The following is a 16,179-nucleotide window of genomic DNA, read 5'->3' on the forward strand; positions in this document are numbered from 1 at the left end:
GAGTATCTTTTGTGCCTAATGGTGTATGAAGAGTCAGAACAGCAAGAAGAAAATGTTTTGTAGAAAAAGCAGCTAATTCCATTTAATCCTCTGTACTAACACAGTTCTTAACTGAAGTGTCTCCTCATCTGCCTGAGAGGAGAACTAAGGCAGGGAGAAGGACTGGCCAAAGAGAATCCCAGTCATACCCACACTGCATGAAGTTTCACCAGGAGTGACAGAAACAGAGTTGATCAGTGTTGAATCATGACTATGTGTTTTTCAGTAAAAGCACCCACCAGCTCATTACGAAAAAAAAAAATTGTGTCAAAGCTACAGCAAAGTCAAGGTTCTGGAATATATATGTACAATACTCTCTACAATACCTTCATTTTTACATGCTTTTCACAAAATACGTAATATAGATAAACAATGTTTAGAGTAAACTTTCCTGGTTCGCTTTTTGGTTGCCAGTCTGGGATATTTTTTGTACAGGGGATTTTAGCAAAGACTGGACACAGAGAATCACCAAGAGAAAAAGCTCCTGTTGGAAAAAATCAGCAATTCAAAACTTCTGACGGGCCAAAGCTCCTGAAGGAGCACTTCCCAGCTGGACACCAGCTGTGGCACAGAAAGCCAGTACTGGATGTCAGAAACCAGTACAACTACAGCTTCCCTTCTCATGTCACGTCTGGTCTTTCTGGTTCATGTTCCTTGAAGCTTAAAACTAATGGCAAGGCAAATCCCTCTTGTGTGCTGCTCTAAGATCCTGGTGTAGTCTTGACAGAGACAACTCCCATTACCTCCTTCCCCAAACACGGTGTTGATTGTCTCCTGACTCAGAGCCAAACCTCTGTACTAAAGGTCTATTCCAAGTGGTCCAACCCAAAATACCCTTTTAACAAGGGGACTTGCAGCTTCTCAAAATATTAAACTGTACAAATCTGCAAGCTTACCTCCCAAGAGACTGTATTTTTATATGAAAACTGGCTCTTTCTCTTTGCAATGCAGTTTAGTGGTGTCACAGCTGTCTTTAGAAGGAAACTGGGCTACAAGATACTCTCTAACAGCAACACTGTATCAATATGAATTTTGCACTATAACATTTATGATGGCAGAAAAATTCTCCTTTGAGACTTAACAAGCAACATCAAACGCTGTGCTTTCAGGGTGTTCAGGAGGAAGCAGCACTCTTCTTCAACGTACAATTTAAAAGTCTCCTGAGGAAAGGGAGAAACCCGTTCTGCAATTTACAAAGGCAATACTTTACTGCATGTTAGATCCAAATTATCCACAGTGAAGTTAAATTCAATTTAGGTAAGTATCTCTTCATCTTTCTGAGGATTTTATTAGAAATCCATAAAAAGTATTACCTGCGCCTAGTTTGGTTGTCACCTTAAGTTCCTCTAGTTGCTAAGTGTGTCCACATGTGCCCTTGTATTTCACTTTTCCAGTAACCAAATATGCCCCAAACAGTTCAGCACAGCCTACCTCCTAACCCCCAAGCCATGAAATAGTCTGTCTCTACAGGGACCATCCTCACTGGAGGTCTGGGAGGACAGGGTTTATTGCTTGTTTTCAAAAAAGAGATTTTTCTGTGAAACTACTACACATTTTTCATAACCAGAATACTGACCCCCCTGCCATGGGCACGGACACGTTCCACTAGAGCAGATTGCTCCAAGCCCTGTCCAACCTGGCCTCAAATACTTCCAGGCATGAGGCATCCAAAGCTTCTCTGGATAACCTGTTTCGCTGCCTTACCACTCCCACAGGAAAGACTTCCTTTCGAATATCTAATATAAATCCACCCTTCTTCAGTTTTAAGCCATTTCCCTTTGTCCTATCACTCCATGCCCTTGTCCAAAGTCCCTCATCAGCTCTCCTGCAGCCCCCTTTAGGTACTGGAAGGTGCTCTAAGGTCTCCCCAGTCTCTTCTCCTCTCCAGGCTGAACTGCCCCAACTTTCTCAGTCTCTCTTCATAGGGTAGGTGCTCCAGCCCCCTTATCAACTTCATGGCCTCCTCTGGACTTGCTCCAAGATTTTCTTACAATTAAGAAATCAATGTCCATTTGTGAAGTATTTCCACAGTGAACTCTTGCAGGTTGTGGCAGGCAGAGTCCTTTTTCAACAGCATTTACATTAGTGCTGCTTCAAAGGTCTTGCCCATTTTGCCATGGTACCTGGGAATTCAGACACCATGGCTTCCGCAGCTCCCTTATTCCACTTCAAACAGTGCTTCCTTCAATCAGTGGGATACAAATAAACTGCAATGCCACTCTCCCACTTCCTAAAAAATTATGGACCATATAGAGCAAGAGTTCCTGTATCCAGGGCTCGGTAAAGGGCTCCCTCAAGAACTTTTCACGTAAATGCCAAAATTCTTGGTGTTTGCAATTCCTGACATATTTAGATGAAAGGCGCTATAGAGCTTTCAAGTCAAATATTTTTAATTAAATTTGAACATACACACGCAAGTAGAAACAAGTACAAACATCAAGCAAACTTGATTGACAAGGTTACATTATCAAACAAGAATCATCTCTTTTTCCATACTTAGAACTCCACATTCATCTCACACTTCTCAGTTACTTGAAATAGGAACAAAGTTGTCCATCTTCCATTTCATTTTTGCAATCCGACATTTTTTGTGACAGGCTTTTCAAACAAAAGAACTTGCCAACCCTTTTTTCAAGCTTTTTGTATGAAGCATTTCAGGTTTTCAGGAAATCAGGATGACAAATAAGATACTGCTTCTAATGCAACAGGGAACATCGAGTTTTTTATGTATTTATATCTATATATGTATTTATGAAAAAAATTCATTGTGCAGCCTTCCACAAAGACTGGTGTGTTCTTGGTGCAGCATAAAACCCAGCATTTTCAGGCCTTTGGGACACACATCTCTCTGAGCATGGCAGCTTGTTTTCTGGCTAAAGAGAAATCATCCAACAACAACATAAGATGACCAAACGATATAGAGATTTTAAGATACTATAATTTCCTATAGAATCTCCAACTAAATGGAAGTAATGCTCAGCACATATTTCATATGATCTTAAGATATCTAAGGTTGCAGTTGGTACAAACCTGTTCTTCCAGGACTAAAACCACTCCGAATACATGGGCTTAAAGAATTCAATTGCATTTGGTACTAGAACTATTTACCAACAGACTGATCACAGAGAGCCCAAAGACCACCACAAACAGTCAAGGTGTTAGAAAACATGACTCATCAAGAGAGAGTGAAGGATATCAGTGCCCAGAAACAGTTAAGAGATCTTGAAAAAGAGAGACAGACACAAAGAGATATAAATTCTTTCCCATCTCTCTTCAAGCATAATACAAGTAGTCACAGATTCAAAATTACAGCAAGAAAATGTAGTTTGGTCACTAAGAAAATTCTCTTAAATGTACAGGTTTGATACTGGAATAGAAGGCCTAAGAAATCTACAATAACGAGATCTCAGAAAAAGGCTGGACAAATCTGTCAGGAATACTACAGAGTTCATCCCCCCTTCAAGACAATACATTATTTCTAGTCTTTTCACCTTATTTTCTATAATTTTATGATGACATTTTGAAATGATTGGGGTGTTTCTTTTCTACACTCTACAATCTCACTGACCTTATTCTCACATGTACCCTACAAGTGCCTGTATCAGAAATAGTGTGGTCAGTAGGACCAGGGAACTGATTCTCCTCTTGTACTCAGCCCTGGGGAGGCCACACCTCAAGTACTGTGTCCAGTTCTGGGCCCCTCACTTCAAGAAGGACATTGAGGTGCTGGAGCAGGACCAGAAAAGGGCAGAGAGGCTGGTGAAGGGTCTGAAGTGCAAGTCCCATGATGAACAGCAGAAGGAGTTGGGGGTGTTTAGCCTGGAGAAGAGGAGGCTCAGGGGAGACCTCATCGCTCTCCATAACAACCCAAAAGGAGGGTGTAGCCAGCTGGGGGTCGGTCTCTTCTCCCAGGCAGTGACAGGACACTGCCTATCCAGTGATAGGACAAGAGGACAGAGTGTTAAGCTGTGCCAAGGGAAGTTCAGGTTGGCTATCAGGAGAAATTTCTTTACAGAAAGGGTGATTAGACATTTGAAAGTGCTGCCCAGGGAGGTGATGGAGTCACCGTCCCTGGAAGTGTTTTAAAAAAAGACTGGACATGGCACTCAGTGCCATGGTCTGGTTGACATGGTGGTGTTGGGTCACAGGTTGGACTCACTGATCTCAGAGGTGTTTCCCAACCTAATAGTTTCTGTGATTCTTTAGGACTGACCTCAGGCTCCTCAGCAAGCCAAGCAAATCTCAGATGTTTTATTAGTAAAATATACCAGTATCAATACTCAGCAAATACACTGGACTCCTATATCTGAAAAGGAAACCTCTAAGGAAATGCCACACAAAACAAAGCACACTGGATCTATCAAAAGATATTTGGGTCTCCATGGGGAAAAAGAAAATTGACCCAAAAAAACCCCCAAAAACCCAAAAGAATCAAAGTTCATATGCTAAACACCGCCTCACTTTCCAGGAACATAACACTTAAAAGAGTAATTAAAATGAAAAACTATTCATTGTACTGCCATTCCTGCATAAATTATATGAGTATTAGAAAGGGATGGGCAAATCAGTATTGGGAGGAAGGTGAAGGGTAGGATTTGTTTAAACAAAGAAAAAAAAGCATCAACAGACAAAATCATTACTGACAGTACCAAATGTGTCACCTTGATACACAGACTTAGTCTGACATCAAGAAATGCTGAATAATTTTCTACTTTTTTTCCTAAAGTATAAGAAGCTATAAATTAAGGTATCTTATGTATCAGGTAAACCAGACAAGTTATAATATTCTTGGAATTTAATTAGTAACTCTTACAATTCCAAAAGTAAAATCCTCTCACAAGAGGATATTGTGGAAACAGATGAAAGGCCATTTTACCTTCTAGGGACTGAGGGATATTTCTACCTGAAGGTCAGAGATCTCTGTAGTACTGCTGTGCCCAGCAACACAAATAGACAGAAACTCAGCCTGGTAAGGACACTGTTCTCAAGAAAGAAACCATTCTCTTCTGACAGTATTTGTATACCACAGATCTCACCAATACGGCACACTCCTTAACTGTTAAACAAAAAACATCACCAGCAACACAAAACCATTTAATCCTGGTTCTACAGATGGTCCTACTAAATTAATAACAGTCCCTGCTACCAGCTTCTAGTTTAGGCCAATTTGGTATAGACAGAGTTAGTACAGGTCTGCATTAGATCAGCTTTCTCAACTGAGAGTTCTCCTATGGTGCTGTCCATGGCTGGCAGGATGGAAGAGACGGGACTTGCCAAGTCTCTACCAAAATGAATCCAATGAGATTCAAAAGGGACCCTGCATCGTGCCTACTCATGAGTCATCTCACCCCTACAAGGGTATTCAAAACATCTCTGCACAAAAGAGCTCAAGAAAGAAGAAAGAGATAAGATGGAGAGCAAGGGCAGGGCTGCTTAGCTGCAGGATCGAGCCAGTGCACACAGGTCAGAGACACCAGGCATCCCTTTGGCCAAAGGCAGGGAATTGGAGGAAGCACTAACACATGCTAAGGACAATGGCTCAGAAAAATGAGATTTGGCTTTTGCTTTATATATAGTGCTCAGGCAAAAGCTGTGAAAATAAACAAAAGCATGTGGCAGGACTAAACATTAGCAGTGGTAACTAACTATGATCTGTGATCGTGATAGTATTCAGAGTCCAAGCAGTTTGCAACTATTCTTTTAAATCCCGTCAAAAATGGATAAGAAGATTGGCTGCTCTGCTGCTCAATTTATTTTTTTTCCTTGTGTAGTCAAAGAAACAAAGTCACAGATTCGGCTTGTCTTTAACTGATTAAAAATTAATCAACTATCTTGATCAGTGTTAACAGCTAATTGCAATGCTTGCTCTTATTCTCACACAGTTAAGGAAACTTAAAATGTCCATGGCAATATGAAAACAGTAATAAAGGCTACATGTAAAGAACCTGGTTCACCTTGCTAAAACCTCAGTACTGAAAGTTAAGAAGGACAGAGAAGATCTGCTTCTGTGCACAGAGGGGTTACACATACATTTAATGAAGCTAATTGCTACTGCTTACTGTAAGACTTATCTGAAACATTTATGGTCTTCTAAAACAGAGCACTGTGATAATAACTATTTCATTGTGAATGCTGCTGTGGAGACTGATAACCATTTGTTATGAAGAGCTGTTTACAGTTGTGACTGGCATTGTTTTGTTTCACCACATAATAAAAGAAATCGTGCATGACTGCTTTATTCAATTATTCATGACACACAAACCTGTCATACCTCTTGCAGGGCACTGGGATTTCTGCAGACATACTTATATATAAATATTTTTAGCTCAACAGAATCAATTTCTTCCAGCTTCTCACACTTTATTCCTCTGTACTTAAGTTACCACCTCTGAGGAATTAGAGCTGACAACAACCTGAGCTGCGAGATGTCTCTGTAGCCAATAAGGCCCTGTATGTTAATATTTTCAAAGACCTCATAGTCATTACGTAATTCACCATTTTAAGCACATTTAAGTTTGAGCTGTAGAGAAACATTTACAAAAATTAGTTAAGAATCCAGCATTTCAACTTCCTCTCTGTTTCTAAATGTAAAGCCTTAGCCTCCAAGGCCTTGTTCAGTCCCTGTTAACACACTGCTTGCTTCATTACAGATTACAGTTATGCAAGTTTGCCTAATTAATGCTCTGAATAATGTAAGAAGTATTCTTCCAGAAAAAAAAACCCCTCCGATGTGCTATATCAGATCCTGCTTTTCTCCTCAGCATAAACCTGAGGACAGACCTCACACACTGATAATATGATCTCACTATGTCCCCTCAACACAGTTTATTTAGAGCCCTAACAAATTAATTTCTCTTTTCATTAAGACAGAAGAAATTCGGTCAAGACTTTCTAACCAAAACCCCAGATCTTAAATACGCACACTGCCCTCAAGACCAGCATTGTGAGTCTTCCACAACACCAGTGCTCAAGGGACACACTGCAGATAATAGACCCCTCATCAAAAGATAAGGAAATCTCATTTAGATGCAGAAGTGAAATGGTAACATTTTAAACCCAACCAGTAACAGAAAACATCCTCCTCCAACATACTGATTAAATTGGTTTCACAACACGCTTCCCAAGAAAGTAAAAACAATCCTCCCTTGAGTACAGAAACCACACTAACACCAACATCTGCACACAACTAATTTAGGTGGCTTCACCTACCAAATAAGCAGGTCCTAGCTTTTTAACCAAACTTTAATTAAATACAGCCACCCAAATCCTTTTCTCTGAGCAATTATCAGACTGACCTATCAACCTTAAGCAAAAGGAGCTCAGTTGAGCAGTCTTTCAGACTCAAATTACAACTTAATAGAAAGGAGTATTATTTCAATTATTTCAATGTGATTTCAGTGGTAACTGCCTGGCAGTAAAGTGTTACAGGAAACATTAATTTTTTAATAACTGCTAATAAATTACAGTTCTGAAAATATAATATAAGGACTATTAGGTATGCTAAACCTGTTACTTCCCCCATCACCTTAGGCCCATTTTTTATTTTGGGATTACACAGAATCAAACACACAAAAACAAACCATGACAAGACACACATACGAGATGAGCCTTGGAAACTTACCCCTCCTGACAACTTAATCACCCTGACTTTGCTGCCGACATGAGGCCCATCACTACCACTGTTTGTCCGCTGCATGACAGTCCTTTTCACCCCCGGTTTCTGCTCCTGGGGCCTGGCTGGTACCGAAGCCACTCGAGCCGTCTGTGTGGTGGGCAGCGACGCTGCAGCAGGTTTTGTCTGTAACGCTTTCTGCGGCGCCTGAGGCTGACTCGGAGGAACTGTCCTAGTCTGCCTCAGCTGCTTCACTGGCTTCATCTGCTGTCCTTGATACTGCACATCCCCCACTCCACTCTGGAGGAACTCTGTGGGTTTGGGTTGGATATTTGGAACTACCGTGTCTTGCTTTCTAACAAGGAGTCTGTTTTTCACGTTGTGCCTGGTGTGCAAGCCGGAGTGGGGTATGTAGGGGCTGCCGTTGGTGGGGAACTCGGAGGAGTCATCCTCGTGCTGCATGTAGGACTGCTGTGTGGAAGGCTGCTGCTGCTGCTGCTGTGCAAGTCTTTCCAGCAGCTCTCTCTTCCTGGCACCAGCCTGCTGCTGCCGTCTCAGCTCCTTCTGCTTCAGAATTTCTTCTCTTAGACGCTTCTGCTCTTCTATCTTCAAACGATACAACCTAGTTTCTTCATCTTCGTCTGGATACTACAAAGGAAAATGCAAATGAATTTATAAAATTCTAAACAGAATACTCAGCTTGGTCAAAACAACATTAAATTGTTGTTTCAGATGTTGTAAAGCTGTAACTCTGAAGAGCTTTTTAAATTATCCCTGATACCAAACCAAGGCTATTAGTGGAGTGCATGTGCTGCTAAGGTTTATTTGCTATTCATTACAGACAAACAGCTCAAATCTGGTTTAGAACTTAGATATACTACTTCCTAGACAGAAAAGCTTTAATACCACTTGACAAATCTGATCAGAATACTAAAAAAAAAAAATAATGCAAAAAAGTTTGACAAATTGGAACTAATTTAAAAGTTTCCAAAACCAATTAAACTATTAATATAATTCAAGATATCAAAATATGTTTCAAATAGAAGGTAACAATACAGAGGCAACCCACTGTCACACAGGTTTTATCTTGCTCTTTTCTGACAAAGTAACAAAAGGTAGGGTGGTAAATGACCTGAAAGGCCCTGATTAGAACTATTGATTTTTCTCACAGAATTTTCAGCCTGATCTCAAACTCATTTGTCACACAATAATTGGTTATAATGAACAGCACAAGTCAATCTCTCTGACCTTGAACTCATGCACTCTCTTCAGAATCAAAATGTTGCCAAATGCAGTGTTGGAATATTAATGGTATATAGAGAATGCCTTTAATATTCCAGCCCTGGGCCCCTCTGAAAGTACTACACACCATCAAATAACCTTTCTAAAGATTCTTCAACTCTGGCAGAACGAGTTCCTATGAAAAGCTGTATAAAAATGGACAAGAGTCGAGGAAATGTAGATTCTCATCATCCTGGAAAAGACATCAAATGGCTCTTGCAATAATATCACATGCATTTTTCAAAATTAGGAAGCATGCTTTTTCATTATATTACTTCTTTTTCTTTTCAACCATTTGAAATATGAAGTTAGACTTGTACAGAATGCTTACAAATGGTAACGAGCACAATATTCTACTCAAGATATATTAATCACCACTAACAAAACCAGGCTCTATTAGTAACGATGCTTTGCATGTTGGCAAATGAACGCAGGAAGAATGCTGAAATACTTCTCAAAACCTGTGAGCCCATGATGAACCTTTATGTATATTGGAGGAACTGGGTGCAAACTGTCGTCAACACAAATGTTGGTTTTTTGGTTTGGTTTTTTTTTTTTTAATATTTAGAGTGTTTTTAATCATGGTGCACCCCAGAATCCTCCCCAAGCCAAGGGATCTACGCAGATATAGAAGCCCGGCAGACTCAGATCAGCACTTATAGAATCCTGATGCACAAATCCTGAACACGTGTTCCCTTCAGCTGTAACTGCTTCTTCCCTGGGCAGGTTTTGATAAGGATTATTCCCACAGTTACTGAAAAAAACAGCTCCATGTCTCACTTTAGAAGTCTAATTAGAAGCTTCTAATTAGAAGTCTAACCAAAAGCCTAAAAAATGGCTAAATAAGACTCTAACAAAACTGGACTTATAAAATTTGTATTTAATTTCTGAATATGGGCTGTAGTCCAGGGATGAGGTCTAACACAGTCCTTTGCATGAGAATGCTCTACATACACTAAGTTCTGATCGATCTTTATACTTTTTGGACTATAACAGTGGTGATTAATATCTAATCACAGTGACAACTAGATTAGAGGTCTGTGTTGACAGATGGTAAGAGGAACATACCTCAACAGGAGGAAACACAAATATTTCATCTTATACTGACAACTGAAAATGCTGATTGTAGTAAAAAAAAAAAGGAATATGACCCTTATGAAATACAGTGAAATGTTAAGACCCTTAAAAATGGTTTGCATAGGATGACAAAACACAGATAAGCTCTGGCTAGGAGGAGGATGTGCTGTTATGCAGATCCTGATGCAACTAATAAAGTTTGCAGTCATTTTCAGAGACACTAAATATCACAGTTATTGAAATTGTCAGAACAGAAAACCCATTCCACTTAATGAACTAGTTTATTCACTTGCTTTGTTTTAGATCAGAATATCCTACAATTTATCTAAACAAGCTTGATGGATGTCATGAGCCAGTTCCAGGTTTACCTTTGGAGGTGGCAGTGCATTTTTTTCCCCTCCCGTTAAACTGAGGTTGTCAACACCAGCCCAAGTCTGCATGAGACCAGCGCTTCTACCAGCTGCCCTTTATTATCAGGGATTTGCTTGCTCATTTGATCACCTAACAAGTTCTGAAGGCCTTGGGAGATGCAGATTATGATGTGGTAAATTCAAAACACTAACTCAAAGGTTACACAGCAGCACAGAGATGTGCACTTTGCAACATACTTAAATGAGTCTTGCCGGCAGTCAAGGAATGAACATCCTGAGGGACTCTGACTAATACGTCCCTGTAACAGTCCTTGGAAGATACCTTGACTTCAACTACATCAACATTAAACACAAAAGACAACTGACAAACTGTATTACTAACACATATGAAGTTAGAAGAATGCTTAGTAGAATATTCAGGCAACTTGATCTCAAATATAAACCAAAATCTTCTTTTCAGGAACTCAACTCAGGACATTAATAATGATCCTGTGAAGTCAAGAACTTCTTAAAGGGTAAGGTTCAAAATCAAGGGTTGAGAACCCGAGGTTATATGACAACTGCAGATCAGTCTGTTAACAGGCTATAGGTAGACCTAAATCCTTCACCTTCACAAGCAAGTTATTACTACTATTAATTTCTCAATAAAATACCCTTGCAGCTAGAGGAAGATCAAACAACATAAAGGCCCTGTGATGATTAACACAATATTTGCATTAGAAGTCAGGTTTAATTTGAATTAGTTGTACAATGACCCAACAGTACAGACTGAGAAGGGTAGCAGACTCCTCACCTGGATGAAAACAGGGACAGTTAAATCCCCTCCTGCTCAGCCTTTAACTGCACCTGATATACATTATACTACAGTGGGAGTATACACATGATCTATAGTATATATAAATGACCTATAGCATGTAGTAAGGAGCTTCAGCATACAGAACAGGCAAGAGAGCATATTGGGTCAAGAGATGAAAACAAAAGGCAATGCCTATTGACAGTGATTTTCATCCCACTAGTTTAATAAGCCCAGTACAGATTTGTCCAACAAACAATAGCACTACCAAGAAAAAAAAAAGAAAAAGGTAAGGGAAGCAAGTATTCTGCCTACAGAATCAACTGGGAAAAAGTAGACATCCTTCAAAGCTCAAACTGTTATAATTTTCACATCCTGCATTTGGAAGCAACATTATCTGTAGGTGAAGAAGCAAAAAAACCATAGAATACCTGTTGTCTTGGACAAACTATTAATGTTTCCCATGTTTTGTGTAGAAAGCTCCATAATATGAAGAAACAGTACATTGTATATAGTTCCTCCTTTTACAGGAGGTTGCAGACTACAAAAGGTCAGAGATGCAAATCAGTTCCCTCGGTTTTGTGAAGGTTTTTTTCTGCCAGGTTTTGAGAATTTTAGTTTCATCTGGGGTGGGTTTGCTTTTCTGTTTTTCTAAGTGGAAATTCTCATCTATCTTTGAACAGCTCTTGAACACAATTTCACTGAGGTTTGAAGGGAAGACTGAGCCTTAGCTGTAGGTTTTCTTCTGCCTTAAGGTCTAAGGCAGCTTTGATGGAAAGTACCAAAAGACAATGTTGCAGGCTGCTTTTCTGAATCTAGCTGAAGAGTACTATAAGAGAAGCAGGAGTCCTACATCCTTCTCCAGGGGAACCTAGAAAGGCACTGCTAACTGAAGAAAAGGCAGCAAAGACATGCTGTAAAACAAGGGATTAAACTTTCTACTGAAATTTAAGTCCTAGTATCAGTAGCTTGCTTTCTGTGTAGTGAATAAATAAAAAAAAACCACAAAGAAAAAAACCAAACCTTTTCAGAGATCTGAAGGATTTATTACCAGTTAATAGAATTGAATGCTGAGTCATAAGAACCAGACACTGTAAGTGTTCTGGTTTGCTATCAAGGAACAAAAAAAAGAACTGGGCAACGAGGCTCACTTATGTCCCTCAGTAGAATGGGTGCAAGAACAGAGTCAAAATGGTTTGATCTGTGGCATAAACACAAATCTATTCAGCAGGTTTGCCTTTATTTTTTTCAGTTGCAACAATAAAAACATAAGAGGTTAGAGCAATTTTGTCAAAAAATTCATGCCAAGTCTTTGTAAATGGTACAGCCAAATCCAAAGCACACAAAGGAGGGCAACGAGGATGGTGAAGGGCCTCGAGGGGAAGCCGTGTGAGGAGCGGCTGAGGGCACTTGGTCTGTTCAGCTGGAGAAGAGGAGGCTGAGGGGAGACCTCACCACATTTTACAACTTCCTCTTGAGGGGAAGAGGAGGGGAGGGCACTGATCTCTGTTCTGTGGGGAACAGGGACAGGACCCGAGGGAATGGCCTGGAGCTGTGCCAGGGGAGGTTTAGGTTGGATATTAGGAACAGGTTCTTCCCCCAGAAGGTGGCTGGGCACTGGAACAGGCTCCCCAGGGCAGCGGTCACAGCAGCAAGGCTGACACAGCCTACAAGTGTTTGGACAATACTCTCAGGCACATGGTGTGACTCTTGGGGATGGTCCTCTGCAGGACCAGGAGCTGGACTTGATGATCCTTGTGGGTCCCTTCCAACTTGTGATTCTGTGAAATTGCATCATCTGGCTGCTTGTGTTCAAACCCACAAAATATCCTAAATAAAGAGCACCTACATGTACACATCACACATTTCACAATGCTGATAAAATCAGCTCATGAACCTGAGAAAGGTATGAAACACACTACAAAACACAGGTGCTGTACCTCTTAGACAAGAGAGTGAAGAACAAGGTTACAAGTTACTTGAAGAAACAAACTGCTCTCTTGCCAACTTCCAACTGGAAAAAAAACTATGATAAGAATCTTCTAAGCACAGTATAAGAGGCACCATTATAAAATCTCCTTTCTCCATTCTTCTCCTTTTTTAAACTCAAAAATTCTTAATACTGCCTTCATTCCTCTTATCCTAAGCTGACCTCAGCATGAGCACAATTAGGCCCACATCATTAAGACTTTCCAATTTCATTGACAAAACAATGTTTCAGACCAAGGATATACAAGTTTAAATCCTAGAGAGAAAGAGCTATTCTAAACAGGCATTTAAGGTCAGTATTTTGCAGCCTCACAGGACCACAAGTGTTCCCTTAGTAAAGCAGAAATACAGTTTTTAATCTTCTAGTCACTTGCATTGGAAACCTTTCAAATATCTATATTTAAGGTGAGCAAAACCTCTAATAGCCAATATTGCTATTTCTTTTTTTGTGCTTCATGAATGATAGGGCACTCAAATACAGCCACTGATTCTTTGGGAAGAAAGATGCAAGGAAAATATTAATAATTTTCCAGTTGAAGACACTTGCAAAATAACCTGCCCACTTCAGTTATGAGCAATACAGCTAGAAAATATGACAGAACTTAACTCTTTCTCATCTTCATAGAAAGCAAAAGAACAGGGTGAAGTTAGGTAAAGAAAAGCACACAAAAAAGACTGGAAAACATTACATTCTGGTTAAGGAGAGAAATGTAATAACCTACATTACAACACCAGGGAACAATATGGTTAAATGCTTGGAAATGATCACTATTAGTGCACCAATCCTGTCTGCAGGAGTGACAATTAAGCACCATCAGTGAACAAGACCACTGCAGTGGCACAGCCAAAAACGGACAACTGCTATTACACCTTTTGCAGCATAAAGCTCTATTCCAGGTCTGCTTTGGAAGGAGAAGGATTTTGTGTGTGCACACATTCCCACACTCTCCTAATTTTCTTGCCAAGTATGTACTTCTACGGCTAATAACAGGAAACACTAGGAGACTTCTTTTTTTTTACAAGACGACTCTTTTTCAAAGATAGTTTTGACACAGAAACAAAAAGAAAGCTTGATTTGTAATACCCCAAGAATTCACATAAGTAAGATTAGTTGGTTTGATAACTACAAGGTTGTTAGAATATGTTTAAAACATAATACGGAGAAAACAAGACGACTGCTCTGGGTTTTTTGTTTGGTTGGGGTTTTTTTAATTCACTTGATTAAGAGGAATTAAAAAATATTCATACATTTTTCTTAACATTGCCAGAGATATTTCAGAACGAATGCCTTAATTTTCATATGACTACACTATAGAATAATTTCAGGATGTTTTAGATGGGGAGGCCTGCAGCTGATTTGCTTCAAGACTTACCTTACTAATGACCTAAAGACAGAGGCTTCTCTGAGGCACGTTTTCTGTGACTAAGATTATTCCAAGAGACCAAATCGAGGAGAAGGAGATTAAATACTTTTTCCAAAAAAGGTGACAATTAAAAGCTGAAAAAAGGATTATTTTTCTTTTTACTTCCATTGAAAAGCAAGTGCACAGGAGGTCAAACGCTGCTAGCTATGGGTTTCTTTTGTGCCTCATTTGTAGAAATTAGTTACGACCATCCCTAATACAAGAACAAGATGAAAAGGTAATCATGAGCAGCTTAGAAGGAAGACAGTATTACCACAATTAAAGCTTTCAACAGTTGTTGAAGAAAAACCTGGTCCATGAGACAAGATTCATGGTTAACTACAGCTATGACGATTTACAGTTCTTCACAGAATGAGCTGATAAAGTACACAGGGTGCATTTAGCCATCATGATTGAGATTAAAAGCACCATCAGTGCAATCCTACCCACTCTCTCAAACTAACAGTGCTCACGGAGAGTATTCTCTAGCTTCCAGGGAAATGGTCATCTGTTCGTACTACATAATCCAGTGGAGCTGAAAATGCTGGTGTCTCTTTTTTTTATTGGGCAGAATACTAGCAGAGCAAACAGCATCATTTTCTTCCAAAATGGAAAGCTTTAAAGCATCTCCTATTTTCCCTCACATCACAAGGTTTCATAAAAGAGAGATTTTCTTCTTCAAGAGCAAGAAGCTCCTGCGTGGATGCCCAAGGCCCTAGTGGAGACTGAACAGCCTGAAGGAAAACAGTATAAGGAAGACAGTCCTCCAAATACCCCCTTTTTATTTCCTTTTGAGTCATACAGCATCATAAAAAAAATGAAAGAGAAGAGGCTTTCTGATTTAGAATATGATCATCTGAAAAAAAATCCTAATTCTGTAAGATAAAAATGGACAAAACAAGTATTTCAGAGGCTTGTATCACTGATGACCTTTACTCAAACTCTGCCTTTTCATAGTAGAAATGACTCCTCCTCCTGCAAAACAGATTCACCACAGCCTTGCCAACCTTCCAGATATTTTTTGTCAATGGAGACTGTTTCTGCTATTGCACTAATGGAGAAAAGTGCAATTCAGAAGGGAGGCCTCTAGTGGCACCAAAAATTATTTGTTGAACAACACATTAAGTGTGCTTACAATTCATAAGTCAGACTAGAAAAGTTTTCAAAAGGTGGGAACTTTGTTTCTGGATTGTTTGGGTTCTGTTCTTTTGTTTAACAACAACAAAATCCCTTACCTCTGGTTCAGATTTTCCCTCTGACTTTGCTTGGCCCACTGGTGTGATTGCTTTAGCTTTCACTTCAGGCCTTCCCTGGGAGTTTCCACCACCACCAACAGACTTGTTGGCAGACACGGTGCTGGTGATGGGTTTGACCTGAGCAGCTGGGGTGGAGTTTCGCCTGTTGTTGCTCATTTCCATGGCATGGGACGGTGCTATCGGCAACTCGCGCAAGTTACTGTTCCTTGGAGCACTTGACTGTAGCTGCTGATTTGAACGCTTGACAATGTTCTGTGATGGTGTACTCTGAAAAGCAGGAAGGAAAAGAAATTGCAGACTTCCACTACAAAGCAGGCTAAAGTGTTTTTAGTTTCACATTTTCCTGATTTAGTAAAGT

The 16,179-nt window shown here is 39.9% G+C and overlaps 1 protein-coding gene across 8 annotated transcripts in view; it reads right to left on the reverse strand.

Annotated features, from left to right (window-relative positions):
* RBM33 (RNA binding motif protein 33) overlaps positions 1-16,179 on the reverse strand; it is a 102,566-nt gene that overhangs the window by 24,879 nt on the left and 61,508 nt on the right. For 7 of the 8 annotated variants that reach the window (XR_007908641.1, XM_051812881.1, XM_051812879.1 and 4 more), the window contains exons 14-15: positions 15,801-16,088; positions 7,661-8,299 (exon numbers count right to left, since the gene is read on the reverse strand). Coding sequence is in view for 7 of the 8 variants with exons in the window: in XM_051812881.1 (XP_051668841.1) it covers positions 7,661-8,299; positions 15,801-16,088 (927 nt within the window). In the remaining variant the exon portion in view is untranslated. Of the gene's footprint in view, positions 1-2,009; positions 2,913-7,660; positions 8,300-15,800; positions 16,089-16,179 lie in introns of those variants that run through there. The other variant, XM_051812884.1, reaches the window with a different exon arrangement.

This window comes from Manacus candei, unplaced genomic scaffold, assembly GCF_025592945.1.
Source record: "Manacus candei isolate 608988 ecotype Guabito, Panama unplaced genomic scaffold, ASM2559294v1 h1tg000089l, whole genome shotgun sequence".
In the NCBI taxonomy this organism is placed as follows: Eukaryota; Metazoa; Chordata; class Aves; order Passeriformes; family Pipridae; genus Manacus; species Manacus candei.